Genomic DNA, 27780 nt, shown 5'->3' with positions numbered 1-27780 from the left:
TTAGTTAGTTCAAGATATTGTACAAGCCACAAACATCAATAAAGGGCAGGCATTCACCGATTTCGTAGCTGAATGTACCAGATTCTAGGATGAATCTATGAGGGAATTGGTACACGAATTGTGGAAACTCTTTTTTGATGGATCATCCAACAAAAATGGATCAGAAGCTGGAATAATCCTAATTACACCTGAAGGACATCATTTCCATACGACTCTCAGATTCAGTTTTCACGCTTCCAACAATGAATCGGAGTATGAGGCTTTGTTGGCTGGAGTTTGGATAGCAAAGGAGCTGAAAGTGAAAGCAATCCAATGCTTCGGTGATTCTCAGCTCATGGTTAATCAAGTGTTATGGGAATATAAAGCTCGAGGAATCAAAATGGCAGCTTATCTAGCTAAGGTAAAAAATGTGCTATCAAAATTTGAGTTCTATTCCATAGAGCAAGTCCCTCGTGAGCAGAACACAAACGTTGAGGCTCTAGCATGACTCACCACTACCAAAGAAGCGGACACATTGAGTGTAGTCCCCATGGAATTCTTAGAAAAGTCAAGCATAGAAGAGAAGCTGAGAGAGGTTGGGATGATTTGCGAAAGACCGACATGGATGAACCCAATAGTATGAATACCTCACGTCTAGAAAACTGCCCAAAGACCACAAGGACGCACAGAAATTTGTATACCAGGTCCCGAGGTATGTTATAGTCGAGGGTATTCCGTACAGGCGAGGTCATTCCATGTCTCTTTTAAGATGTGTTCTTCCCGAGGAAGCGCATGCTATCCTTAAAGAGATCCACGAAGGAATTTTTTTGTGTAATTTCTACAACGCAAGTGTACATAGTCAAACAAGTAATGATAATAGAAGTAAAGTATCGTTCCCACAGAGAATTGATCTACTAATTACCAAAAGTGAACTTTAATTTCTATTTGACTAATGAAAATAGAGTGAAAATTAACTACTAAAAATAAACTAAAATAGCATAATTAAATTAATGAAATTTAATAGAGAACATATTAGAGCATTTTACCTTCATCAACCTTCAATTATGTTCAAACAGTAATACAATTAATATGATTCTTATAACTATGATTATGATATATTTACTATTGACAATTCTATTCTCTTTCAAGATATAAAATATTCAGTTTACTTGTGAATTTTCTACTTGTCTGTGACAAATTCTACACATAAACCGCATTAAGAACAGAAACCTAATGCTACACAAACCAATTTGATACTTTCGTTCTAAATTGAAATCTATGTCTATTTCCTATAGCTATTCCAATTCTCTCTTTCCAGATGTTGAATTAAAACAAAAAATCATGCAAAAGATGGCCTGTCAATTAGAAGCATTAAACGCAAGAACAATACATAATCATAAATTCAAGAAATCATAGAAACTGCATTAAATATGAAAAGAATATTCAACGACTACATTAAAATACTCTAAACAAGAATTTAGTTCATAATGTTAAACATAATTGCATCAAAATAATCCAAAATTGAAAAGCATTAAGAGATGAAATAAAAACTAGTGAAGTCTTTCTCCGTTCTTCCTTTCTGCTGTCTAGAGGACTCCTCCCGTTTCATATAAAAATATATATTTTTTTATTTCCACAAAAAAAACCCTAGATAATTACATGAAAATTCCAAAAATGCCCTCATGCCGATATATTGCCTCCCATGCTGCGATATATCGCATGTACCATATTCTCGATACAAACACAAAGTCTCTGTTGTCGTTTTTGTCTCTACGAAAAATCCATATTCCTCAAGTAGCAATATATCGGCCAAGACAGGCGATATATCGCGTGTGGTGAATTTATGAAACTTAGCCAATTTTGACTAATTACGCAGATTATTAATTTAAAAACTTTGAATTCGCGTACTAATTAGAATTATAGCGACAAACTGCACAAGTTCACAAAATAGATCAAATATGTAATTTCACTGGAGAAAAACAACCAAATCAAATCGGAAAAATCATGTATAAACATATATTTTTTATGCTTATCACACCCCCAAACTTGACTAGTTGCTTGTCCTCAAACAGAGAAAAGAAAGAACAAAGATAAGACTCAAAACTACAAACAACCATTAGATGACTTAAAATTCACAGAAAAATTTAAACTTAGACTAGGGGCATAATTTTCTCAAAGTACAAACTCTTTTTCAATCATTCAACCAATACTTCAGACCATGTGCATAGAATTTCAACCTATCAACAATTTCTCTAAATACTGTCATTCATGCAAATACACATTTCATTTCACAAATACTGTACAAAAGATAATTCTACACGTACCAAAATTCATCCAGACCACAAACTGATCAAAATTCACCATAAACTTGCTCAATTAACTTGTCTCCACTAATATAAAATCTATATCAAGTAGATCAAAAGGACTTTGTTAGGCTTAGGTAAAGGTAGATAAATAGTCATTTAGGAACACAAATACCATAAGCATATAAACCAACACACCGATTTTTTTTTCAATCCATCACACCAAAAATCACCCTTTTTACACATTTGAAAAGAGAGATTACAAAACACGCATCATTCTTTTTTTTTTTTTCAAACTTATCATTTTCTCAAATCACACTCCCCCAAGCTTAATTTTTTTTTCCATATATTTTTTAATTATTTCAGGAGTATGATAATCATAAGCATAATATGTTTTTTTCAAAAAACTCATAAACTTCTCTATCTCTTTCTTTTTGTACAATCATACTACATCCAAATCACACCAAAACTTCATCATTTTCCATTCCCCTATCCCACAATTTATATGCTCATGATATTCAAAGAAAAAGGAAAAATAACAAAGGTAGGAAATTTTAGGCTCAACATAGTATAATAAAAAAAACAAAAGCCAAATATTTAGGCTCTAAAAGGGTAGCTAAAGATAAAATTTTCATTGACTAGCTTGAAAGGCACACACGTTCCAAAGAATGCCTAAATCATCTCTACTTAACACTTCATTCATAATTTCGTCTCAACAAATTAACCAAGCAAGTTCTAGCTTATTTCAATATCCACCAAACATACCAAATCCCACAATACTTATAAAGTCATATCATGTAAAGCAAAAATGAAATGAAACACATATAATACAACAAATGACAATACTCAGATCAATTATCAACAAGTCAAGCACACAGTCTACACATCCAAAGCATCAATCCAATAACATCAAAGAGTTAGCATATTTCATCATCAAAGCCCCACCTGTCTTAGTCAATATTAGTTTAGTACAGTCATCCAACAGTCGAAAATTAAAACTAAATTAAACCCCAGAAACGCAAAGAAAAAGAATTACAAGAAAAGAAAAAGAGAGAATATAAAAGAAAATAAGTCCCCCCCCCCCCCCCCCCCAAACTAAAATAAACAGTGTCCCCACTGTTTCATAATAACCCTAAGAAAAGAAAAAAAATCATAAACCTGACAACTGAAACTTTATTCACCATCCTCTTCATCTTGGGGCGGTTGATATGGCTGACGTAATTCTGCAGGGGCATTGTGAAAAGTCATTAAACCAATGTATCATGCAAATGCCCACAAAAATCCGCCATGTAGTTTGTCATGTGGAACTGGCAGTCTCTAATATCAGCCTGGCCATGCATTAACAGTTGTTGTTGCCTCTTTAAGTGTTCAATGTCTTGCTGCATGCTGCTATACTACCGTGAACTTGAGCCTTTTGTAGCTCTAGATGAAGATTGTTTTCTACCTTTTATTTTCAGCCTCGAAGAACCAGGTTGTGCATTTGTGGGTGACAATAGAGAAAGGCTTGGGTCCGCAGGCTCATATCCCAAGCCAGTTGGCCTAGGAACACCACCATAGTTTTCATATTGGTGCAATATTGACTGGTGAGTGATTATAGTGGATTGTTCACAAACTTCATTTACGTTCATTGGCTCCCCTTGATCCTTGCATAAACTTATGATCAAAGAACCATGGCCATGGCCACCAGATGTGGCCCCTCAAGCAATATAGCTAATACTCTCGTTGATAAGCCTACCCACATTTATGGACTTCCCCGAGCATATACAATGTAACAAGTATATTCTTTCGACTATCACCTTTATTTGTTGAGTTGAAGGCATAAGAGTGCTTATTACGGACCTGTTACAAAGCCTCCCATATGGACTTAAACATGTGGCCTTGATAGACTGTGGAGTTACCATGTCACTGGCCATTTTGTATTCTGACCCTAGTTTAGTCATTTCTCTAAAAATCAAATCATAATCCTTCTCATTCATTCTCGCTTAGTAATCATCATCCCAAGGATCATTCAGGCCATAGAACCTATTTATAATTTCTGGAGAATAACAAACCTTTTTACCTCAAACCAAGACTTCGTGATCCACGTAAGCATTGGATTAGAATTCCCTTACCAAGCTTATATTTACCATTTGCTTAGGCTCACACAATTGCTGCTAATTTATGTTAATAATCATTTGTGGGAGGATTCGATCCAACTCACATAGGCAAAAATGAGACTCCACAATCACAATTTTATTCTCCACAGTCCATTCCTCAAACTTATTCTAAGCAGTTGCATTAACAAAAGTATGAGGAATGTTCACATATGCTCTATGGATGGTGGACGTAGTTTTAGCTTTCTTAGGTGCCACTGGTCTTCTTCAATCACAATAACAAATGCCAAAGTAGCTTAACATACTCACAACCCCAAAATCAACTATAAAACGCACAAAAATACCAAAAATTCTTTAAAATCTTTCACTCGAGACTTTTATCAAACACTTGATATGCATTCTTAAAAAATTCCCCCAACACACTCAAATGACCCCCAAATTTCCCCCAAACTTGCAGAATAATCTCACAACAGTATAATAACAAAATCCACACACCAATCTAAAAACAAATCTCAAAATCGTTTAATTACTCAACAACCCTTATTTCTTCAAATTTCCTAAAAAATTCAGCAAATACTTCAAAACACAACTATGTACCTTGAAATTCTTGAGGAGAATGATGAAAAATTTCTTGAATCATTGCAAAATCCGAACCTTGATGCTTTTAAGGTGGTGATTTGATGAAGAAATGAAGGAAAATGAAAAGAAAATGGGAGAGAAGAAGAGTATTTTTCGGTTCTGTGGAGTTTTGGGTCGAAATGGGGTTGCATTGAGGTTAAAAACTGATATAAGGAAGTCACATGCCCATCGCGTGACCCTTAAAAATTCGAATCCTGAAACAGTCGATATATGACCTGCTTATGGAGATATATCACCATATGCAGTTTGTGAAATCTTCATTAATCTGTCCAAAATGGTGATATTTCGCCATGAGAATCATCGATATATCGCAACCACTTCCAGCACTGTCGATATATCACCATTGGTAGGCGATATATCTTCTGGGCATCTACAAAAATGGTTAGAAAAATTGAAAAGAAAACAAATTGATTATGTTGTCCATGCGATATATCGCCTAAACGTAGTTTATTTTTCATTTTCATAATTTTCTCTTTTTTTTCTTTTCACGGTTCAATTAGACTAAACAAAATAATAAAAATAAAAATAAAAACTATAGGTTGCCTCCCATAAAGTGCTTAGTTTAATGTCTTTAGCTAGATGTTGCAACTCGGTCCCAACTTTGATTGTCCACCAGTCTAATATTCAACTTCTTCTCAATTCCACCACCATAGTAATGCTTCAAGCGTTGTCCATTGAATTTGAATGCCGAAGAATCACCTTGTTGAATCTCAAAAGCCCCGTATGGAAATACTTTTGTAACAATAAATGGCCCTGACCATCGAGACTTAAATTTTCCTAGAAACAACTTGAGACGGGAATTAAATAAATGTACCTTATCACCCACCAGAAAATTTCGATTGGCAATATTGTAGTCATGCCATTTCTTCCTCCTCTCCTTTTAGATTCTTGCATTCTCGTAGGAATCATGACACAATTCATCTAGCTCATTCACTTGAGCTAGCCTTAATGCTCTTGAAGCTGTCAGATTCAAATTCAGCTTCTTTATGGCCAATTGCGCCCTATGCTCAAGTTCAAACGACAAGTGACAAGCTTTACCATATACAAGACGGTAAGGAGACATAACAATTGGCATTTTAAAAGTAATCCTATAAGCCCATAATGCATCATCGAGCTTGTTGGACCAATCCTTCCTATTGGCTTGCATCGTCTTCTCCAAAATCAACTTAATTTCACGATTTGACACTGCTGCTTGCCCCATTTGATCGTGGATGATATCCCAATGCCATATTGTGTTTAATTCCATACTTTTCCATTAGGGAGTTGAAAATCTTATTGGAAAAATGAGTCCCTTCATCACTTATGATCGCTCGAGGTGTGCCAAAATGAGAGAAAATGTTCTTTTGCAGAAACTTGATTACCACCTTAGCATCATTAGTTGAAGTAGCTACTACCTCAACCCATTTACTGACATAATCCATCATCAACAAAATATATAGATTACCAAACGATGGTGGGTAGGGCCCCATAAAGTCAATACCCCAAACATCAAATAATTCAACCTCCAATATGTAAGTTATAGGCATTTCATGGCGTCTTCAGATATTACCTACCCTTTTACAATGATCTCAATGCTTCACACATTCATAACTGTCTTTATACAAATAAGGCCAATAGAATCCAAATTCAAGGACCTTTGCAGTAGGCCTTGCTCCACCAAAATGTCCACCAGTAGGTGATGCGCGACAATGAAATAGGATGTCCTTCATTTCTCTTTCTGGTACACATCTTCTGATAATCAAATTTGGGCATTGTTTGAATAAGAAAGGATCATCCTAGTAGTAATGCTTCACATCATGATGCAACTTTTTTAACTCCTGCCTTGACAATTCTGGTGGCACCACGTTGGTTGCAAGATAGTGCACATAATCGGCAAACCAAGGCATCAACTCATCATCCACTGTAAATAACTGTTCATCTGGGAAACTCTCATTAATCTCCACTGCAGCATGTTCTGACTCATCCCCCAACTCAAGTCTTGATAAGTGATCCGCTACCAAATTCTTAGTACCCTTTTTTTCCTGAACCTCCATATCAAACACTTGTAGAAGAAGCACCCAACAAATAAGTCTAGGCCTGACATCTTTCTTAGCAATAAGATGCTTGATTGTTGAGTGGTCAGTGTACACACTAACCTTGTTTCCCATTAGATAAGGCCTGAATGTATATATCGAATGCATATACAATAGCGAGAAGTTCTTTCATAGTGGTGGCATAATTCAACTGAGCACCATTGAGTGTTATGTTGGCATAATAAATAGTATGAAATACCTTGTCAACACGCTACCCCAGAACCGCTCCCACTGAGAACCATTGAGTGGAGGCTTTGAGTTTTCTGAAGGAAAAGACTTGGTTTAAGCTAGATTGGAGCTGAGTTTGGACTGGGTTAAACTGAAGAATTAAGGATGAAAGTGGGTAGAGGATAGCTGGAGAAATCCAGGCCATAAACTGAGGTAATTTCAAATTCAATTGCTGCATTCTGTTGGAGATTACATTAAAGTTCGAGTTGCATGAGTTTGGTTTGTTAGTTGGGTTTTGGTGTTTGATGGTGCAAGAAAATGGTCATAGGTATGTTGTGATGGTTAGGATATAAGGATAACAATTCTGGGCTTGAATTTGAGTTTGGCTGGTCACTTAGGGTTAGGCTCGAGGAAAGAAATGTTGGAAAATGTGGTTTTTCAGGGTTTGGGGGCTCAGGTCGCAACCCTGTGCTTCAAGTGTCGTGGCTCACATGCTTGTGGAGGCTGGGAGCCTCTGTTCGCCAGGCGTACCGCGACTCGGAGGGGTGTAAATCGCGGCCCGTGTCCTCCATCAGGGAGGACTGGGCCTTTGTCTAAGGGGCGGGCCATGGCCCTTAGGGGAAAGTCGCGACCCTAAATGGGGAATTAAGGGAAGAAAAGGTTTTAGGCTCGGGGAGGCTCGGGGATTCAAACCTAGGTGCTTTGGGATGAATTCTACTTCCTGGTTTAGTAGAATTCGAGGTCCCAAAGGCTAATATTGGTTCCCTAAGTATTTATTTGGATTAGAAATTAATAGTTACCCATTGAGGTTGTGACTAGGTTTATCGCTAAGGTGTAGGACTGAGGATCATGCTTGGGACCGTTCTTAATTCTTCACTCGGGATTCGTGGTAAGAAAACTGCACCCATGTGGTTATGTTTCGGACTAAGGTTCCCTGTGTAACGTCCTACGTTTTCGGGTACCTTTAAACGACTCGGGTCGGGATTTTTCCCCCGGGTTAAGAATATTATTTTAAATAATATTATATTTTGTTTGTAAGTATTCCATGAGTTATTGCTAGCCAAAATATGAATTTTGTGATTTTAAAAGTCAAGATAAGACTTTCGGTCCTGGACCGACACAAAAACCCTGATCGGGTAAAAATCTCGGAAAATAAAACGAAAAATCATGGCAATTATATTTTGGGCATAAAATACATTCATAAAAGTTAAAGTTTGGTCAAAAATAATAAACCTAAAAGAAAATGGAAATTTTAAGGCATTTTGTATTAAATGCCTAATTTTGCCGAAATGGGGAATTTTATTCCATGAATGGACCTTAGGTTAAATTTTATTATGTGATTAATTAAATTAAATGTGAGAGACATTTAATTTAATTAATTAATGTTAAGTTTGGTGGTTAAAACTTAATAAGAGTGAAAAAGGTGTCAAAAGTCAAATTGAGTTTTTCTTCTTATGAAATAATTGTTCACCATTAAATATATATATATATATAAAACATAGAAAAAATGAAATGGTGGCCGGCCATGTGACTCTTTTTAAAGATGTGAACAAAAAAATAATTGAGTTTAAATCCCATTTTAATTAAGAAGTCAAGTGGGCAAGTGGGAGTAAAACACTTGAGTGTTTTTAGGATAAATTAGATAGTATAAACTATTCTAACCCCCAAAACTGACCCCCACACTCTCTCAATCACTCTCATCTGATTTTTGAAGACCCTCTCAAGTTTTCTCTCAATATTCAACCTCAAGAACACCAAGGAAAACTTGGAGGCTAAGTTTTGGTCTAGGAAGTACTTTCCCTAAGGTAAAGCTTCACTAATCTAGGCTTTTGTAAAGTTTTAAGCATAGAGTTTCAAATAGCTAATTAACTATGTTGTTGGGGAAAATTGGTTAGGGTTTTTGAAAGGTTTTGAAGGAGTCAAAGCTAATAGGAAGGTCCAAACCTTAAGCAAGAACACCAAAAAGGTAAAAAGTTTACTTTTGATGATTTTGTTGTAGGGTTTTTAGTTTTAAGCATTATTTTATATATTTAATGCTTAAATTTTCTTGTTGGTGATGTAATAAGGTTATGGTAGTTGTTTAATAATTTTTATGATGCTTGTGTATTGATTTTTGAAAATGGAAACCAAAACCCCCAAGGGTTTTTGTAGGATACCCTAAAACAAACACATGTTTTGAGCTGTGACTTCCAAGGGGTCAAGCAGCCACTGTATATTGGTTTTGTAAAATTAAATTATACTGTGATGTTGTAGAGATTGAGTACATAAAATTGAGCTTTTGAAACACAAAAAAATGTTTAGAAATGAGTAAGTTATGCTATTTCAAAGTTTAGGTAAAAAACTATTTTTTCGTATTCTTATTTTCGGAACCAAGTTTGGACAGCCACTGTATAGGGAAAATGAACCCAGTTTTTTCTAAAATTTTGTGGACATATTGCTGGCATAACCTATTATTCCACTGTAAAATTTGGTAAGAAAATATTGAACGGTTTGAAAGTTATTAAGTGTCAAAGTTTGGAAAAAATAAGGACTTGAAAATAAGGTCATTTTTACCTAATTGTTGGAAAATGATTTCACCAATAAAAAATGCTCATTTTGACCTAAGATTTTACAAAGACCTAAATGGCATAACAAAAATGGAATTGGGAAATTTTGGTAACAATTGGGTAAGTAAATTTCATGTTATGAACTAACGAAGTATGTAGTTAAAAATGTGAAAAATAGGTTTTTCACACTTAGTGTAAAAATGAGATTTTGGAACATAAGGTAAAAAGTAAAATTTTGCTTATTTCAAGATATAAATTGGTAAGTCTTGAAATCATATTTTCACTCAAATTACCCCTTTGAGTTTAAATGAATTATTTTTATTAAAGAGTTTTTATTCTTTTTAAAAATAAGAGATTTAATTTATTAATAGTTAATAAATTAAAAGAGGGTTTAAAACCCTATATTTTGAGAAAATAATTAAATGAATTATTTTTCTAGTAAGTAAAAAATTGATTAATTGCTTTTGGAAAATTAATTAGTCAAGATGAGAAATTTATAACGGTTTTCCTAATTAAGACAAATTAGGCAATTTTCTTAAATCAATTTTTAGATATTAAAACCTTAAGAAAACTAAAAGGAAAATTTAAAGAGTTTATTTTCTTTAAAAATAATTAAGGAATTTATTTGTATTTTCTGGATGTAATACCGGCTAAAATCTTACATATTTTAACCGACTAGTCGAAAGTGTGGGTTAATAGCGATACCTTGAAAGAATAAGATTTTTAGCGGGTTGTGGGGAAATACCATTGTGATACCCGAGCCTAGGTATCGAGACCTTAGGATAGGTCTCCCCGAGACTTAGGGTTTAGTCTCGAATGTTTTGTATGACTTTCCTTAATAGGTTTAAAACCAAATAAGGATTATAAATCCTTACAAATGACTTTTATTAAAATGACCAAACTGCCCAAAATAATAATAATGAATTATGAGTGCCATAATTAATCCGAGTATACTGTATGGATAACTACAGTATTGGCTAAGCGTAACTGGACTGAACGTTGGAGGGTGAAAACCTGCTGAGCGCTAAGGACTCCAAGTAAGTCAACTTATATTGTATGGCTGCAACATGAAATGATTATTGTCTTGTATGTTAGTATAGGGATACATGCATATATATAGGTTGTCATAGAAAGTTTCTTAGAGACGTTAGTCTAGTGAGTGCTGATTTAGAAAATATGAACGGTACAAGTCCGTCATATCCTAGACAGTTGATCCCCGTCACACTGCTTGATTTTATTTATGTCCGGTTCATTACCGCGACAGGTGGCCATGAGATGAGGATAAGCTGGTTAAACCTAGGGGCGTCAAGATAAATGGGACCTAGGGGCCCTCATGCTTACTTAATCATTGCACGGTTAGAATCCGAGCAAGTGCTCTGATAAGTTATTCCCGGATAGCAGCCGTGAATATTGGCCATTTAGTGAGAGTGCCTAGAGATACTAGGGGTTGCCAAGATAGAGTGAGGCTGAACACCCTAGGGGAAACTGCTCACCAACACCACTGATTAACATAGATGTCTCCGTAAAAACGTGTAAATTGGATTACACTCTTGAATATGTAGCGATGCCCTAAGTAACACGATAGTTACCCTTGATGAGAATATTTATTGGCTAGATCTTAGTGTGGAGACTCGGTTCTCTTTTACAGATTATCAATTATGTTGGAGGGCGCGTTACGCCTGAATTGTTGGAAATTTTCGAGCGTTGGTCTCGAATTATATTGTGATATAATATATCTGCTTGCTCTGGGATTTTCTGAGTGCAGGGATATAATTGTTGGTAAGATATAGTTGAGATATAATATATCTGCTTGTTCTGGGATTTTCTGAGTGCAGGATTTTTATCTAGATATAAATTAATTTATCCTTGGTTATCAGGCATGACCATAAGTTTTCCAGGACGCTTTAGCGTTCTTGAAATTGATTGTGTAGGGTCCGGATCCCTATTTCTCTATCTGCTTTGTTTGGAAGTTGATCTTACTAAGCGTTTTCGCTTACCTAGTTGTTTCATGTTGTAGGTAAGAGCAAGGGCAAGGCAGAGCAGTGAGCGCTGGAGTCTTCCTTGCAAATGTACATGTGGACCGACCTTTTGGGAAGCCGTTTTATTTTTGGAAATGTTGTGTAATTTTCCTAAACTAGGCTCACTCTAATCTTTATAAAACATGTTTGTAACTAAATGTTAAGTATGGCCATACGACTTTTAAATTTTTTTTTTTCTATGGGTTTTTGAGACATTTTGTTAAATGAAAACATTTATATTTCCGCATTATCGAGTCTTGAAAATCCGGGTCGTTACACCCTGTATCTGGATATACGTGTTGTGTAACTGTATTGTTGTTATGTGAAATGTAAAAGTACGGCCTAAGGGAGCCGGGGCTAACTATTAGCGCATTGGACATGGCTCAGCCAATGTGAGTCGGGGTCAGCTAAATAAACAGTGGACTCGGCCTAAGCGAGTCAGGGTCAACTTAATAAATAGAGGGCTTGGCCTAAGGGCGCCGACCCTAAGAATTTGTATTACTGATTAAAATATATGCTTGAAAATACTTGTTTACCATTATTAGCTTGATACTTATATTATTTTGAATTTCTGAATGACTTGTATTAAGATTGATTGAATACTACTGTTGCTATATGTATTTACTATTTATGGTTTTCTTGCTTGGCCTTGGCTCACAGGTGCTAAGTGGTGCAGGTAAAGGCAAAGCATAACTGAACCAACCATGAGTTGGAGAGCTCTGGGGGCGGAGTGTACATAGTCAGCTGCTCGTCCGCCACGGCCAAAGGAAAGTACAGGGACAGAGCCCTAAAAATTGTATTTTCCCATTAGAGTGGCTTTTGGTTGTATTAACGTTTTGGGATTGTAAATTACCACTTATACCCTGCTTTTGGGATCCCATGTTTCAAACTTCTGTTTTTATGAAAATTAACTGTTTATGACCAAAATATTTTAACCATAACGTGAAAACTGACTTTAGGACCACAATATTGTTCAAACGACTTGATTAGAAAGTCTTGCACTATTTTAAAATACACAGTGTAACAGTCATGGTTATCTAGGGTGTTACAACTTAGTATCAGAGCAGTCTAGGTTTAAGGGTTCCTAAAGACTGGCTGGGCATGTACACTCACTGCTAAAGACAAGCTCTACTCAGGGTTTGGTATCTATAGATATGTGATTGTATGTTTAAGTGCTTAAATGAAATATAAATGTTTTAATCTGCATGAATTAATAGGGAGCATGAGATACTGATAAGGCCTAGCCCTTGAATGCTGTGTGATTATGATGAGGCATGCTTATTAGCATTGCTACAACATGTGAATGAATGTTTAAATGCTTGTTTGCATCTTGATTGCATATTTTTGGTTGAGTTCAATGATGGACTATGGAAAGAATGTTAACCTATCATCATTGCATGACTGCCGAGTCGTTGATTGTAGATAAACTTGGATAGCTCTGCGTCCAAGGCGATCAATACGACTAGCCGACACAGGGGTCGAGGCTAAAGATGATGAGTAGGGCCAGAAACCTCCATTGGTCCTTGAGAATTGGAAACAGATACTTGCTGATATGCAAGCCTGGTTACAAAGTCAAGAAGAGCAGATCTTTCTCTTGAGACAGCAGGCTCCGTCTGCTGCACCTATAGTGTCACCTGTTGTGGCATCAGCTGTACAACCACCTGAGGTTGGGAACAAGTGGAAGCCACTTTACGAACGGTTTAGGAAGCAACACCCACCAAACTTTGAGGGGGGACCAGATCCACTGAAGGTTGAACAGTGGAGGAGTATGATCACATCCATCCTGGATTTCATGAGGGTGGAAGGTAATGACAGGGTGGCTTGTGCCACCTATATGCTTCGAGAGGATGCCCATATTTGGTGGGAGGTGGCATCACAGACTCAAGACATTACTGCCATTAACTGGGATGGGATCAGAGACCTATTTGGCCAGAAATATTATAATGTTGCCATCAGGGCAGCGAAGGTGAATGAGTTTGTTGGGTTGGTGCAGGGCAGCATGACAATTACTGAGTATGTCTTGAAATTTGACAGGCTTGCGAAGTTCGCACCAGATTTAGTGCCTACTGATGTAGCTAGATAGGATAGGTTTATTCGAGGGCTTAATGCTATGATAGCCCGAGATGTGAGGATCACATCAGTACTTGGGGGAACGACCTATGCCTAGGCTGTTGAGAAGGCTCTTACTATTGAGGAGGCAGAGAATAAGATCTGGAGGGAGAACGCTGCGAAACGGGATGTTCGCAGGGCAGTGCCTCCATACACAGGGTCTGGTAGGGGTGGAGGCCCCAGTGAATAAAAGAGGAAGACCCTGACACTTTGACAACTTCTGGTCCTAATAGGAGGGGTTGAGGTGCTCAGGGTGGCTGCTAGGGAAGTGGTGAGACATGGAGAAGTTATCCAGAGTGCACAAGATGTAGAAAGCGCCATCTGGGTGAATTACGGGAAAATGCTTGTGTGAGTGCTAAAAATCGGGTACTTGTAGGAGACCCAAAACAAGTGCCAAAAGCCCCTCACGTGCAGCCAAGGACCCACGCGCGCTGACCGCGCGACACCCCTGCTCCGCGCGCGTGCACCTCACGACGCCCCTGCTCCGCGCGCGCTCATCGCACGACGCCCCTGCTCTGCGCGTGTGCACCTCGCGACGCCCCTGCTCCGCGTGCGCGCACCGCACGACGCCACCAGGATCCGCGCGCGCGCACTGCGCGATGCCACCAGGATCCGCGTGCGCGCACCACACGACGCCACCAGGATCCACGCGCGGGGTGACCTCACCCTCAAGGGCCACACCCAAGTAACATGCAAGCATAGGGTGGCCTCGCCCAAGGACTAAGCACGCCCAGTGGCCTCGCCCCATGGGGCCTCGTCCCAAGGGCCACGCGTGCCTAGTGGCCTCGCCCAAGGACTAAGCACGCCCAGTGGCCTTGCCCCAAGGGGCCTCTTCCCAAGGGCCACGCGTGCCTAGTGGCCTCGCCCCCAAGGGACCTCACCCAAGGGTCACGCATGCATAGTGTGGCCTCGCCCCCAAGGGCCTCGCCCAAGGGCCACGCGTGCCTAGTGGCCTCGCCCCCAAGGGACCTCACCCAAAGGTCACGCATGCATAGTGTGGCCTCGACCCCAAGGGGCCTCACCCAGGGGTCACGCATGCATAGTGTGGCCTCGCCCCCAATGGTCACGCATGCATAGTGTGGCCTCGCCCCCAAGGGTCACGCATGCATAGTGTGGCCTCGCCCCCAAGGGCATCGCCCAAGGGCCACACACGTCTAAGGGCCTCATCCCAAGGGCCACGCGTGCATGATGCCAGTGTTCAAGGTGGCCCACAAGAGACAAAAAGAGTACGAACGAGGTACCTCTAAAGGGGTACGTACATGCTTGCAAGGATCATGGGACAGGCCTGACACCGGTACCCGACAAGTAGTGGCGGTTGGGAATAGTACAAGGAGTGACTACACCACCACCACGTCTCTGACACCCGTACGAGACAAGTAGTGGAGTCAGGTCTGGGTACAAAAGCTAAGGTGCTCCCATGGACCCTAACGGTGTACCAGAGCCGACACCACTACGCCTGATACCACTCTCCTGACAGAGTACTTGTGTACCACTTGGTCTCCTGGACCACAATGTATCCTAGGCCATCAGAGCCTACTATAAGGACCCCTCTTCCACATGGGAGGGGGTTGGAAAATTTACTGTAGCAAGTGCTTGAGAGTGAATGAAAGATAGATTTCTCCATTGTTGTTATGTCATTGTTCTTGAGTTATTACTTAAATTTCTACAGCTTTTTTATTGACTATCTTTACTTGATAATTTGTTCCAACTCAACTTAGTTGACGAGTTCTCACTGTCAACAGCTTTTTATCTGCGTGGGGTAATGGGACACCTCAAGAAGGACTACCTAATAGCGAAGAAGGAGGAACCAGGGAAGGTGGACAGCTTGACTCCAGCTCGAGTGTTCACCTTGACGCAGGCAGAGGCCAAGGCTAGTCCCTCGGTAGTGACAACTTTCTAGCGCTGGCTCTTCTTATACTCTATTGATTGACTCTGGTGCTACACATTCTTTTGTTTCTAGTAAGGTAATTGATATATTGTGTAGACCTAGTGAGTATTATACTGCGGGGTTTGGGACTATATTGCCTATAGAAGAACTGGTAGTATCTAGGAGATGGATTAGGGCATTGCCAGTGATGGTAGATAATAGGGAACTATGAATATATTTGATTGAATTGAGTATGGATGATTTTCATATGATTCTAGGGATGAATTGGCTGGTCAGATACAGGGCTACTATAGATTGCAGGAAGAAGATAGTGACCTATGAGCCTGAGGGTGAGGATCCCTTTGTTTTCGTGGGTATTGTGCATGGACCCCGCATACCCATGATATCAACATTGAGGGCTAGGGATCTAATACTGGGAGGTTGTATAGGTTTTCTATAGCTAGTGTGGTGGATACCACTAGAGTTATGCCAGTGGGGCCGGGAAAGACCAGATTGGTATGTGAGTTCTTGGATGTGTTTCCTAAAGATCTACCAGGATTTCAGCCGCACAGGGAGATTTAGTTCGTCATCGAGTTAGCGAGCACCGAGCACAGAGCTAGTGTCGAGGGCATCATATAGAATGGCTCCGGTAGAGTTAAAGGAATTGAAGATACAATTGCAGGAGCTTCTGGACTTGGGGTTTATTTGACCTAGCTTTTCTCCATGGGGTGCTCCAATTTTGTTTATGAAGAAGAAGGATGGGACTTTGAGAATTTGTATAAACTACAGGGAGTTGAATAAGTTGACCATCAAGAACATATACATTTTACCAAGGATCGATGACCTATTCGATTAGCTACAGGGAAAGAGGGTATTCTCGAAGATTGCTCTTCAATCTGGTTATCACCGGCTGAGGATCAAGGACGAGGATATTTTGAAAATGACCTTTTGAACGAGGTATGGGGATTATGAGTTCTTGGTCATGTCGTTTGGTCTGACCAATGCCCCAGCAACATTCATGGATATGATGAACATGGTGTTCAAGGACTTCTTAGATCAGTTCATGATTGTTTTTATCGACAACATCTTGGTTTACTCTAGTTCAGAGGCAGAACATGAACAACATCTTCGACAGGTACTATAGAGATTGAGAGAGCATCGATTGTATGCCAAGTTTAAGAAGTGCAAGTTTTGGCTACCAGAAGTGACATTCCGCACATTGTTGGTGGAGATGGGATTAAGGTGGATCCATCTAAGGTAGAAGAAGTGAGAGATTTGCTGAGGCCAAGGAACACCTCAGAGGTTATGAGTTTCCTTAGATTAGCGGGATATTACAGATGGTTTGTGGAAGGGTTTTTAAAGATTGCTGCACCGATGACAGAATTAGCACGGAAGAACCTAAAGTTTGTCTGGTTGGACAAGTGTGAGAATAGCTTCCAGGAACTGAAGCGACGATTGATTACTGCTCCTGTGTTGAGTCTTCCTTCAGAGGGAGGGAAGTCTGTAGTATATTGTGACGCATCAAGATTAGGATTGGGATGTACGTGGATGCAGAATGAGAAGTTTATTGCTTATGCATCACAGAAGCTGAAGGAGTATGAGCAGGAGTACCCTACCCATGATATAGAGTTGGTAGCGGTGGTATTCGCACGAAAAGTTTGGAGACTTTACTTGTATGGAGAAAAGTTCGAGATATACACCGATCATAAGAGTTTGAAGTGTTTCTTCACCCAGAAGGACTTGAATATGAGGTAGAGACGTTGGCTAGAGTTGGTGAAGGACTATGATTGTGATATCCTTTACAACCTAGGGAAAACCAATGTAGTGGCAGATGCGTTGAGCCCTAGATAGTTATTTAGCTCTACACAGATATCAAAGGAGTTGGCAAAGGAGATGGCTAGAGCAAGGATAGAGATGGTAGTGGGTCGGTTGGCCAATATTACCTTACAGTTGACCCTCCTAGAGAGGGTTAGTTGGATGATGCACTGTTGCAGGAGGTTAGAGGGAATGTCCTAGCTGGAATGGCTAAGGATTATTCTATTTTAGAGACAGGTTTGCTATGGTATAAAGGTCGGATTTGTGTTCCAATTGATGTGGGTATTAGACGAGAGATACTTGATGAATCCCATACCACACCATATTCCCTCCATCCAGGCACCACAAAGATGTATCAGGATCTACGGACTTTATATTGGTGGCCTGGGATGAAGAAGGATGTAGTGTAGTATGTGGCCAAGTGTTTAACCTGTCAGTAGGTGAAGGTTGAGCATCAACGACCAGCAGGGTTGCTACAACCTTTGGGTATTCCCGAATGGAAGTGGGAAGACATTACTATGGATTTTGTGGGAGGTTTACTGAGGACAGTGGGGCTGCATGACTCGGTGTGGGTGATAGTAGATAGATACACCAAGTCAGCTCACTTTTTAGCAGTGAGAACGACCTATACTGTGGATCTGTACCTTGAGTTGTACACGAGGGATATTGTACATCTCCATGGGGTTCCCAAATCTATAGTATCAGACCGGGATACCATATTTACCTCCAACTTTTGGGGTGGGTTGCAGAAGGCTATGGGGAGTCTATTGAAGTTCAGTACAACCTTTCATCCTCAGACAGATGGACAGTCTAAGAGGACAATTCAGATATTGGAAGACATACTTAGGGCGTGTGTATTGGACTTCGAGGGATCTTGGAGTAAGTACCTTCCGTTGATTGAGTTTTCATACAACAACATCTATCAATCGACGACTAGGGTAGCTCCATATGAGATTTTGTATGGAAGGAGATGTAGATCGCCCATTCATTGGGATGAGATGGGTGAAAGGAAGTATTTAGGACCGGAGATAGTTTAGAAAACTAATGAAGCTATTGAGATGATCCGAGCTCAAATGCTCGCTTCGCAGAGCAGACAAAAAAGCTACGCTGATCCTAAGCGTAGGGACGTGGATTTCCATATAGGGGACCATGTGTTTCTGTGAGTGTCACCACTACGAGAAGTGATGAGGTTTGGGAAAAAGGGCAAGCTGAGCCCTAGATTCATAGGACCTTTTGAGATCCTAGAGAAGATCGGGCAGGTGCCCAACAGATTGGCTCTGCCACCATCGTTATCATGGGTTCACGACATATTCCACATCTCTATACTTTGGAAGTATGTCTCAGATATGACTCATGTGTTAAGATATGAAGATTTAGAGTTACAAACATATTTTTCATATGAAGAGCGATCGGTTCAGGTCCTAGACAGGAAAGACAAGGTTCTATGGAATAAGACGATTCATCTATTCAAATTATTATGAAGGAATAGCAAGGTCGAGTAAGCGACCTAGGAGCTCGATTCAGCTATACGGGATCAATATCCCGAGTTGTTCAGGTAAATTTCAAGGAGGAAATTCTCAGTAGGAGGGGATAGTTATAATGACCCAAAATTGCTAATAGGGATTATTAGCATGCCGGGAAGGCATAATTGGTTTATATATGTGTTTAATTGATTAAATGCGTGACTATGTGGCATGCATGATTAATATTATTATGTGAATACATTATATTCATGTTTGTTAGTATTAAATATGCATGTGGGCCCTCCACTGTTCATAAGGGCGTATTAGTAATTTTGGCCCATTAATGGCATAAATGTGATAAATGGTTGAGATGGTCCTAGTGAGTGGATTAGAAAAATAATCACAACAGGGTTTAATATCCGGGTGGGGTGGAGCCTAGGTGTATTTTGGGAATTTAGAGAATATTTTGGGATTTATTGAGTAATGGATAAGTATTTGGTAATTAGTTGGGCATGAAGGGATTAATTAGTAAATGGTAGGAACACTTGAGAAATTAGCAGGAATCGAGAAATGACCATTCTACCCTTATAGGTAATTGGAGGGCTGGGTTAATAGTAAAGGGCAATTCGGTCCTTTCTAATTAAGTTATATACTCAGTAAAACTCTAAGGAACAACCAGAATGTAGTGGAAGACTCTCAACTCTCTCTCCCACCCTCTCACTCACGTTCACTCCTTCTCTTCCTCTTGTGTGGAGGCTTTGAGTTTGCTGAAGGAAAATACTTTGTTTAAGATGGATTGGAGCTGAGTTTGGGCTAGGTTAAACTGAAGAATTAAGGCTGAAAGTGGGCAGAGGATAGCTGGAGAAATTCAGGCCATAAACTGAGGTAATTTCAAAGTCAATTATTGGATTCTGTTTGAGATTATATTAAAGTTAGAGTTGCATGAGTTTTGGTTTGTTAGCAGGGTTTGGGTGTTTGATGGTGCAAGAAAATGGTTATAGGAAAGTTGTGATGGTCGAGGTCCCGGAGGCTAATATTTGTTCCCTAAGTATTTATTTGGATTAGAAATTGATAGTTACCCATTGTTGTTGTGACTAGGTTTATCACTAAGGTTCAGGACTGAGGATCGTGCTAGGGGCCATTCTTAATTCTCCGCTCGGGATTCGTGGTAAGAAAACTACACCCATGTGGTTGTGTTTGGGACTAAAGTTCCCTGTATCTGGATATATGTGTTGTGTAACTGTATTTTTGTTATGTGAAATGTAAAAGTACGGCCTAAGGGAGCCAGAGTCAACTTAAAAAACAAAGGGCTCAGCCTAAGGGCACCGACCCTGAAAATTTGTATTACTAATTAAAATATATGCTTGAAAATATATGTTTACCATTATGAGCTTGATACTTATATTATGTTGAATTTATGAATGACTTGTATTAAGATTTATTGAATACTACCGTTGCTATATGTATTTGCTGTTTATGGTTTTCTTGCTAGGCCTTGGCTCACGGGTGTTACGTGGTGTAGGTAAAGGCAAAGGGAAACTAGACCAACCATGAGTTAGAGAGCTCTGGGGGCGGAGTGTACATAGTCAGCTGCTCGTCTGCCACAGCCGAGGGAAAGTACATGGACAGAGCTCTAAAACTTTCATTTTGCCATTAGAGTGGCTTTTGGTTGTATTAACTTTTTGGGATTGTAAATTACCACTTATACCCTGCTTTTGGGATCCCATGTATCAAACATCTGTTTTAATGAAAATTAACTATAACGACCCAAATTCGCTATTAAGGCTTAAGGGCCTTGAGTAGTGTGCCTGGAGGGCATAATGGGATTTTGTGTGTGACTTTTATGATTTTAATGCATGATTATGATTTAATGCACGTTATATGACTATTTTATTATTTGAGATGCATGACTATGTGAATTAGTATGCATGTAGACTTGATTATCTTAGAAAGAGCATAATTGTAATTTGGCCATTTTGGGCATGACTGTGTTGATATCTGTGATCTATGACTCGAGACGATCCTAGAATGAGCGGGTTAGCGGAAAAGTCAAAGCGGGAATCTATACCCGGCTTGGGTTAAGCCTGGGGAGTTTAAATGAGAATTTGGAAAATGTATTGAGGTTAATCTTGATGATGAGGAATGTATAATTAGTGATTAATCAGGTATTGGGTAGCAAGCGGGAAATTATTAGGAACACTTGAGGAATTAGTGGGACTTTGGGTAATATGACTAAAATGTCCCTACATGGGCATAAAGGTCTAGAATTATTAAGGGAGGGCATTTTGGTCTTTAGGCTTGTTAGAGATAAGTTTAAGGGAGCTTTATACTTAGTGGATTTTGTAGAAAAAGAGTTATAAGGCTGAAAAGAAAGAAAGAAGGAAGAGAAAAGAAAAGAGAGAAAACAGAGGGGTTTGGCTTTAAAGAATCGGTTTGTGGCTCTCCCAACCATTTTCCTTCATTTTTCTTGGAGTTAAGCTCAGTGGAGAGCTAGGGTAGGCTGAGCATCAAGGATCCTAAGCTAGACTTGAGGATTGGCAAGGATTAGCAAGATCACATCAGAAATTTGAGGTAAGTTCTTGGGGATTTCAGTTTTAGGGCTTGACTGGTTTGAGCTGTGTATTTGAGCTAAATGGATGGGATTTTTGGGGAAATCAGGTCAAGGTTGTAAAGGAGCAAGCTAAGGAGGTCTAGGGTTCAACCCAAGGTCTAATTTCCATCCACGGTATGATTTCTAAGACCTTATCTTTGTTGTTTGAATGAATTTCTGGTTTTTGGGTTCATTATGATAGATTTTGAGTTTTGGGTTGCTTGAGCTTGGGGTTGAGTTCTTGGGATGCTTGGGATGAGTGTGAGGTGTGGATAAGTTTGTTTTTGGGTTTAGAAAAGGTTTGGACAAGTTTGGGGTTGAAATGGTTGAAGGAAAATCGCTGAAGCGATTTTTGGGTTTGGTCTGGCTGCAACTAGCGCTACAGCGCTAGTCAGGGGGCACTATAGTGCTAGCCCCTGTTTCTGGGGGGGTGGTTCTGCTTGTAGCGCTACAGCGCCCTCTTTAGAGCGCTGTAGCGCTGCACTATTCACAGAAGGGGATTTTTGGGCTTTTGTTAAGGGATTTTGACCTAGGGTTCGGGGCTCAATTCCACCACTTTGTTTTGGGGATCTAGGACTTCCCGGGGGCTCGGGAGTGGTCCCGAGGCTAGGTTTTGGACTTGAGGTTTGGTAATGACTTTGACTTATGGATTTTGCTTAGGTAAGCGCTAGGGCTCGAGTAGGATCGTGCTCAAGGAGTCAGGTGATCAAGGCTATCGAATTTAAAGGTAAGAAAACCGTAACACCCGGGATCAGGGCATGGGCCCACAATGTTATTGCAGGGCATGGCCCTAGACTATTTTACTTGCAAATGTATGACCTTGGATGAATTATTATATGTTTGAACAATTATTTCGAAATGTATTATGCGTACGATTATAATGAAATGAACGGCTAAGGCCGAGAGCGGCAAAGGCCGGGTACGGCCTTAGGGCCGGAAGTAACACTCAGCACATGGGGTGCTTATAGCCAGGGTGGGTCCCAAGGGATACATGAGTTATCCTGACGGTGAGGACCGAGACCCCAGGCTTTGGTAAGGCCTCTGGGGCGGCATGGCCGTGCTTGTTCAGTCTGATGGTTTTCCTATTTATCAATGGATTATGTCAGCTATATACTATGCATATGTTATGTACTATTTGGGTTTTCTTGCTGGGCTTCGGCTCATGGGTGCTCTGTGTGGCAGGTAAAAGCAAGGAGTCAGTCAACCGGCCATGAGTATGGAGAGCGTGGGGGCGGCGCGTACATGTTCGGCCTACCCGACTGCTTTGGTTGGGGGCATTTTGTATATGGCTGTATTAACTTATTCTTTTGATAGTGAACCTGGTGTAAATCTATTTTTGAGTTGTAAATATTTTGTAAACCTTATTTTTGGGATCCCAGATGTTTGATACTTAATGTTTTCAATGAAACTAAACATTTTCAAAGGGTACAGCCTTAAATTCTGGTTTAGTCACACTTTTGGTTTTAGAAACCACGTAGAGTCAGTCAAAAGCACGATTTCTATTATAAACTCACTAAGTAACGACTCTAAGGTAGTAGGGCGTTACATTAACCGTTTATGACCAAAGTCTTTTAACCCTAACTGATAGTCGACTTTAGGATCACAATATTGTTCAAACGACTTGATTAGCAAGTCTTGCACTATTTTTAAACACACTATGTTACGGTCTTGGTGATCCAGGGTGTTACATACTTGAACTGAACTTACCCAACTTCTATCTGAAATGGGATAGATAACCCCAACATCTAACCACTTCAAGATTTCTTTTCTGACTACCTCTTTCATTGCTGGATTCAGTCGACGCTGTGATTCAATGGAGGGCTTACTGTCATCTTCCATCAAGATCTTGTGCATAATTGTTGATGGACTAATACCTTGAATATTTGCCAGCATCCATCCAATTGCCAACTTATGTGTTCTCAATAACATTAAAAGTTTTTCCATCTCCATATTAGAAAGAGAAGAAGACACAATGATTGGTAAAATCTCCTTCTCACACAAAAGAGCATATTGAAGATGTGCTGGCAATGATTTCAATTCCAACTCTGGAGGCTTCTCAACTGATGGTAATGGTCTTTCAGGTCCCTTACCCAATTCTTCATATTTTCGATTATAGATAGGCCCTTTAGAATTCATCCACTGTACAGACTCTTAGACCTCTCTGTCTATCTCAGCCTCTGCATGTAGTCAAACTTTTCTGAAGGGAATCCTCTGAAATGTCAATCTCTGCTGCTGCTCTCTCTACCATGTCAACTCTGAAACAACTGTCATTTACATTGGCAAACTTTAAAGCTTTAAACATGTTGAATACTACTTATTCACCTTGAACTCGGAGCTTCAGCTCACCTTTCTGAACATCAATCAGAGCCTGCCCAGTAGCGAAAAAAGCCTTCCCAGAATGATTGGGACATTTTCATCTTCCTCCATATCTAAGACAATGAAATCTGCAGGAAAAATTAATTTGTCTACTTTAACAAGAACATCCTCTATAATACCTCTGGGGTGTTCAACTAAGCGGTATGCTAGCTACAAAGTGACTGTAGTACGAATAGCCTCCCCCAAACCAAGTCTGCAAAATATAGATAATGTCATCAAATTAATGCTTGCCCCCAAATCACATAAGGCATGCTTGCACTCAAAATTGTCAATAGTGCAAGGAATAGTGAAACTATCATGATCTCTCAATATCTGGGGAAACTTTCTCTGTAAAATAACGCTGCACTCTTCAATAAGTGCCACAGTCTCATACTCGTCCATTATTCTTTTCTTTGATAGAATCTCCTTCATAAATTTGACATATGAGGGCATCAACTTTAATGCCTCATCGAATGGAATATTAATATGCAACTTCTTAAATACCTCAATAAACTTGGAGAACTGATTGTCCAAGTTAGACTTCCTTAACCTCTGTGGATATGGAATCTTGATGTAGAGGTCTCTGTTGCTGTTTACTGCTGTACTTTTAGGGGGAAGGTCTTCAGTAACCTTTTGAGAGCTAGACTCTAGTTTTTCTGAATCTGAATTCTCTACCTTTGCTTTAGGCTCTTCATAAGCCTTACCACTTCTCAACATCACTGCCTGACATTGTTCATTCAGATTCACTACTGTTGAACTAGGGATATTCCTTTGAGGCTTGGCATTAAGCAAATTGGCCAATTGACCCACCAGTGTTTCCAAGTTTCTTATTGAAGACCTGGTTTCTGTTATAAATTGGGCTTGATTCTCGGTGAGAGTCACAAGAGCAGCTTCTAACTCACTCTGCTTTTCTTGTGGAGCTGGTGGCCTAGTTTGCTGTGTAGGGGCTATTGGTTGTACTTGAGGCATGGCTTATGGAAAAGGAGTCTAAAATTGAGCTGGAGGCCCCTGATTGTTTCTCCATGATAAATTAGGATGGTTTTTCCACCTTGGATTGAATGAATTAGATAACGGATTGTTATACGAACTCTAAAAATTACCCACTGCCTGGACCTGAGCCTGATCAACTAGCATATTACCATACATGCAGGCAACTATACACTATTCATGAAAATGAGCCCCCCCAACACAATTAACACACTGACTGCATTTGCATAGCCTGAGCCTAAGCTGAGATCTTGTTCAGTTGCAACTGCTTTGTCAATGAAGCAACCTGAGCAGTGAAAGTAGTAATAGCATCTAATTCATGCACCCCAGCTACTTTTCTCTATGAGGTGTCTCCTTTAGCAGACCATTGATAATTGTTCATGGACATCTCCTCTAATAATTCATAGGCCTCATTAGCCCGTTTACTCATAAAAGCACCACTTGCTGCTGTGTCTATGATAGTGCGAGTAATACCACACATACCATTATAAAAATTGTGTACTAACATCCACTTCTCAATACCATGATGAGGGCATTTTCTGAGCAGGTCTTTGAATCTTTCCCAAGCATCATACAAAGACTCTCCCTCATTCTAATAGATGTTATTGATTTCCCCCCTCAAATTGGCAACTTTCATAGGAGGAAAGAACTTGGAGAGAAACTTCTGAGCTAACTCCTCCCATGTATGAATTGAGTTGGCCTGTAGAGAAATAAGCCAACTTTTTGCTCTGTCCCTGAGTGAGAAAGGAAACAACCTCAACCTTATTGCATCATCGTTCACCCCATTAAACTTGAATGTTGCACATAGCTCAAGGAAGTTCACTATGTGCAAGTGAGAATCCTAAGTGGGGAGACCCCCAAACTGAATAGAATTCTAGACCATTTGTATCATCGCCGATTTAATCTCAAATTTATTGGCAGCTACAGCCTGCGATCTAATGCACGAGTGCACCCCTGTGACTACATGGAGTACATAATCTCTTAATGCTCACACGTTTTGATCCTGAGCGATGGGATTTTCACCAACATTGTTATTGGCCTCGTCTCTTTGGTTGGAAACCATTGATGCTTCCAACCTTTTGTTCCTTCTGTTCTTTCTACAAGATCTTTCAATTTCAGGATTCACAGGCAAAATATCGACAAACCCTTATCGTCGCACACAAAAGATTCACCTGAAATAGTAAAGTGCGACAAACTACATTAGTACAATGAAATAAAAACAGCCAAATTAGAATAAAAATTAACTATTTTGATATTAATAGAATTTTAATTCCTCGACAACGACGCCAAAATATTGTTGTGTAATTTCTACAATGCAAGTGTACGCAGTCAAACAAGTAATGATAATAGAAGTAAAGTATCATTCCCACGGAGAATTGATCTACTAATTACTAAAACTTAACTTTATTTTCTATTTGACTAACAAAAACAGAGTGAAAAATTAACTACTAACAATAAACTAAAATAGCATAATTAAATTAATGAAGTTTAATCGAGAGAATATTAGAGCATTTTAACTTCATCAACCTTCAATTTTGTTTAAACAGTAATACAGATAATATGATTCTTCTAACTATGATTATAGTGGGTTTACTATTGACAATTCTATTCTCTTTCAAGATATAAATATTCAGTTTACCTGTGAATTTTCTACGTGTCTGTGATAAATTCTACACATAAACCACATTAAGAACTGAAATCTAATTTCTACACAAACCAATTTGATACTTTCATTCTAAATTGAAATCTATATCTATTGCCTACAACTATTCCAATTCTCACTTTTCAGATGTTGAATTAAAACCAAAAATCATGCAAAAGATGGCCAGTCAATTACAAGCATTAAATGTAAGAGCAATAGATAATCATAAATTCAAGAAATCATAGAAACTGCATTAAAGATGAAAAGAATATTCAACGACTACATTAAAATAGGAATTTAGTTCATAATGTTAAACATAATTTCATCAAAATAATCCAAAATTGGAAAGCATAAAGAGATGAAATAAAAATTAGTGAAATCTTGCTCCGTTCTTCCTCTCTGCCCCAGAGCGCTCCTCTAGTTTCATATAAAAAATCCTTTTTTTTTTTTATTTCCACGAAAAAACCCTACAAAATTACATGAAAATTCCAAAAATGCCCTTGTGTCGATATATCACCTCTCATGCTGCGATATATTACCTGTACCATATCCTCGATACAAACGCAAAATCTCTGTTGTCGTTTTCGTCTCTACAAAAAATCCATATTCCTCAAGTAGTTATATATCGGCCAAGACAGGCGATATATCGCCTGTGCTAAATTTTTGAGACTTATCCAATTTTGACTAATTACGCAAATTTTTAATTGAAAAACTCTGAATTTGCGTACTAATCATAATTATAGCGACAAACTGCACAAGTTCACAAAACATATCAAATACGTAATTTCACTTGCGAAAAACAACCAAATCAAACTGGAAAAATGATGAATAACCATATATTTTGTACGCTTATTAATTTTGTGGAGATCATGCTTAGGGGCAAAGTTTGGCCATGAAGGTTCTAAGATAGGGTTTCCTTTTGACCCACACTAAAAAAAGACTCGACCTTATATGTCCTCAAGTGTGACAAGTGCCAACGCTTTCCCTCTATTGCTCGAGCTGCACCCATGGAGTTAACTATGATGTCTCCACCTTGGTTATTTGCTATATGGGGGATCAACCTAATTGGCTCGTTGCCTACTGGAAAATGAGGAGTTCACTACGCGGTCGTTGCAGTCGACTACTTTACAAAGT

General features: G+C 39.3%; 1 protein-coding gene and 1 non-coding gene across 2 annotated transcripts; one reads left to right on the top strand and one right to left on the bottom strand.

Moving 5' to 3' along the window:
- Positions 1-5894: 5894 nt before the first annotated feature.
- Positions 5895-6215, bottom strand: LOC133799994 (uncharacterized). The gene has a single exon (XM_062237977.1). It carries the CDS (start codon positions 6213-6215, stop codon positions 5895-5897), a length of 321 nt encoding a protein of 106 aa, XP_062093961.1.
- A 19307-nt stretch (positions 6216-25522) lies between these two features.
- Positions 25523-25629, top strand: LOC133802996 (small nucleolar RNA R71). Its single transcript, XR_009877734.1, has one exon. It is a non-coding gene; the product is annotated as a small nucleolar RNA R71 (small nucleolar RNA).
- Positions 25630-27780: the final 2151 nt, after the last annotated feature.

This window comes from Humulus lupulus, chromosome 9, assembly GCF_963169125.1.
Source record: "Humulus lupulus chromosome 9, drHumLupu1.1, whole genome shotgun sequence".
Taxonomy (NCBI): domain Eukaryota; kingdom Viridiplantae; phylum Streptophyta; class Magnoliopsida; order Rosales; family Cannabaceae; genus Humulus; species Humulus lupulus.
This window is presented reverse-complemented; position numbering and strand designations above follow the sequence as displayed.

Coding starts and splice junctions, on each gene's coding strand:
- LOC133799994 (XM_062237977.1), bottom strand. CDS start 6,215: ATGGGGCAAGCAGCAGTGTCAAATCGTGAAATTAAGTTGATTTTGGAG.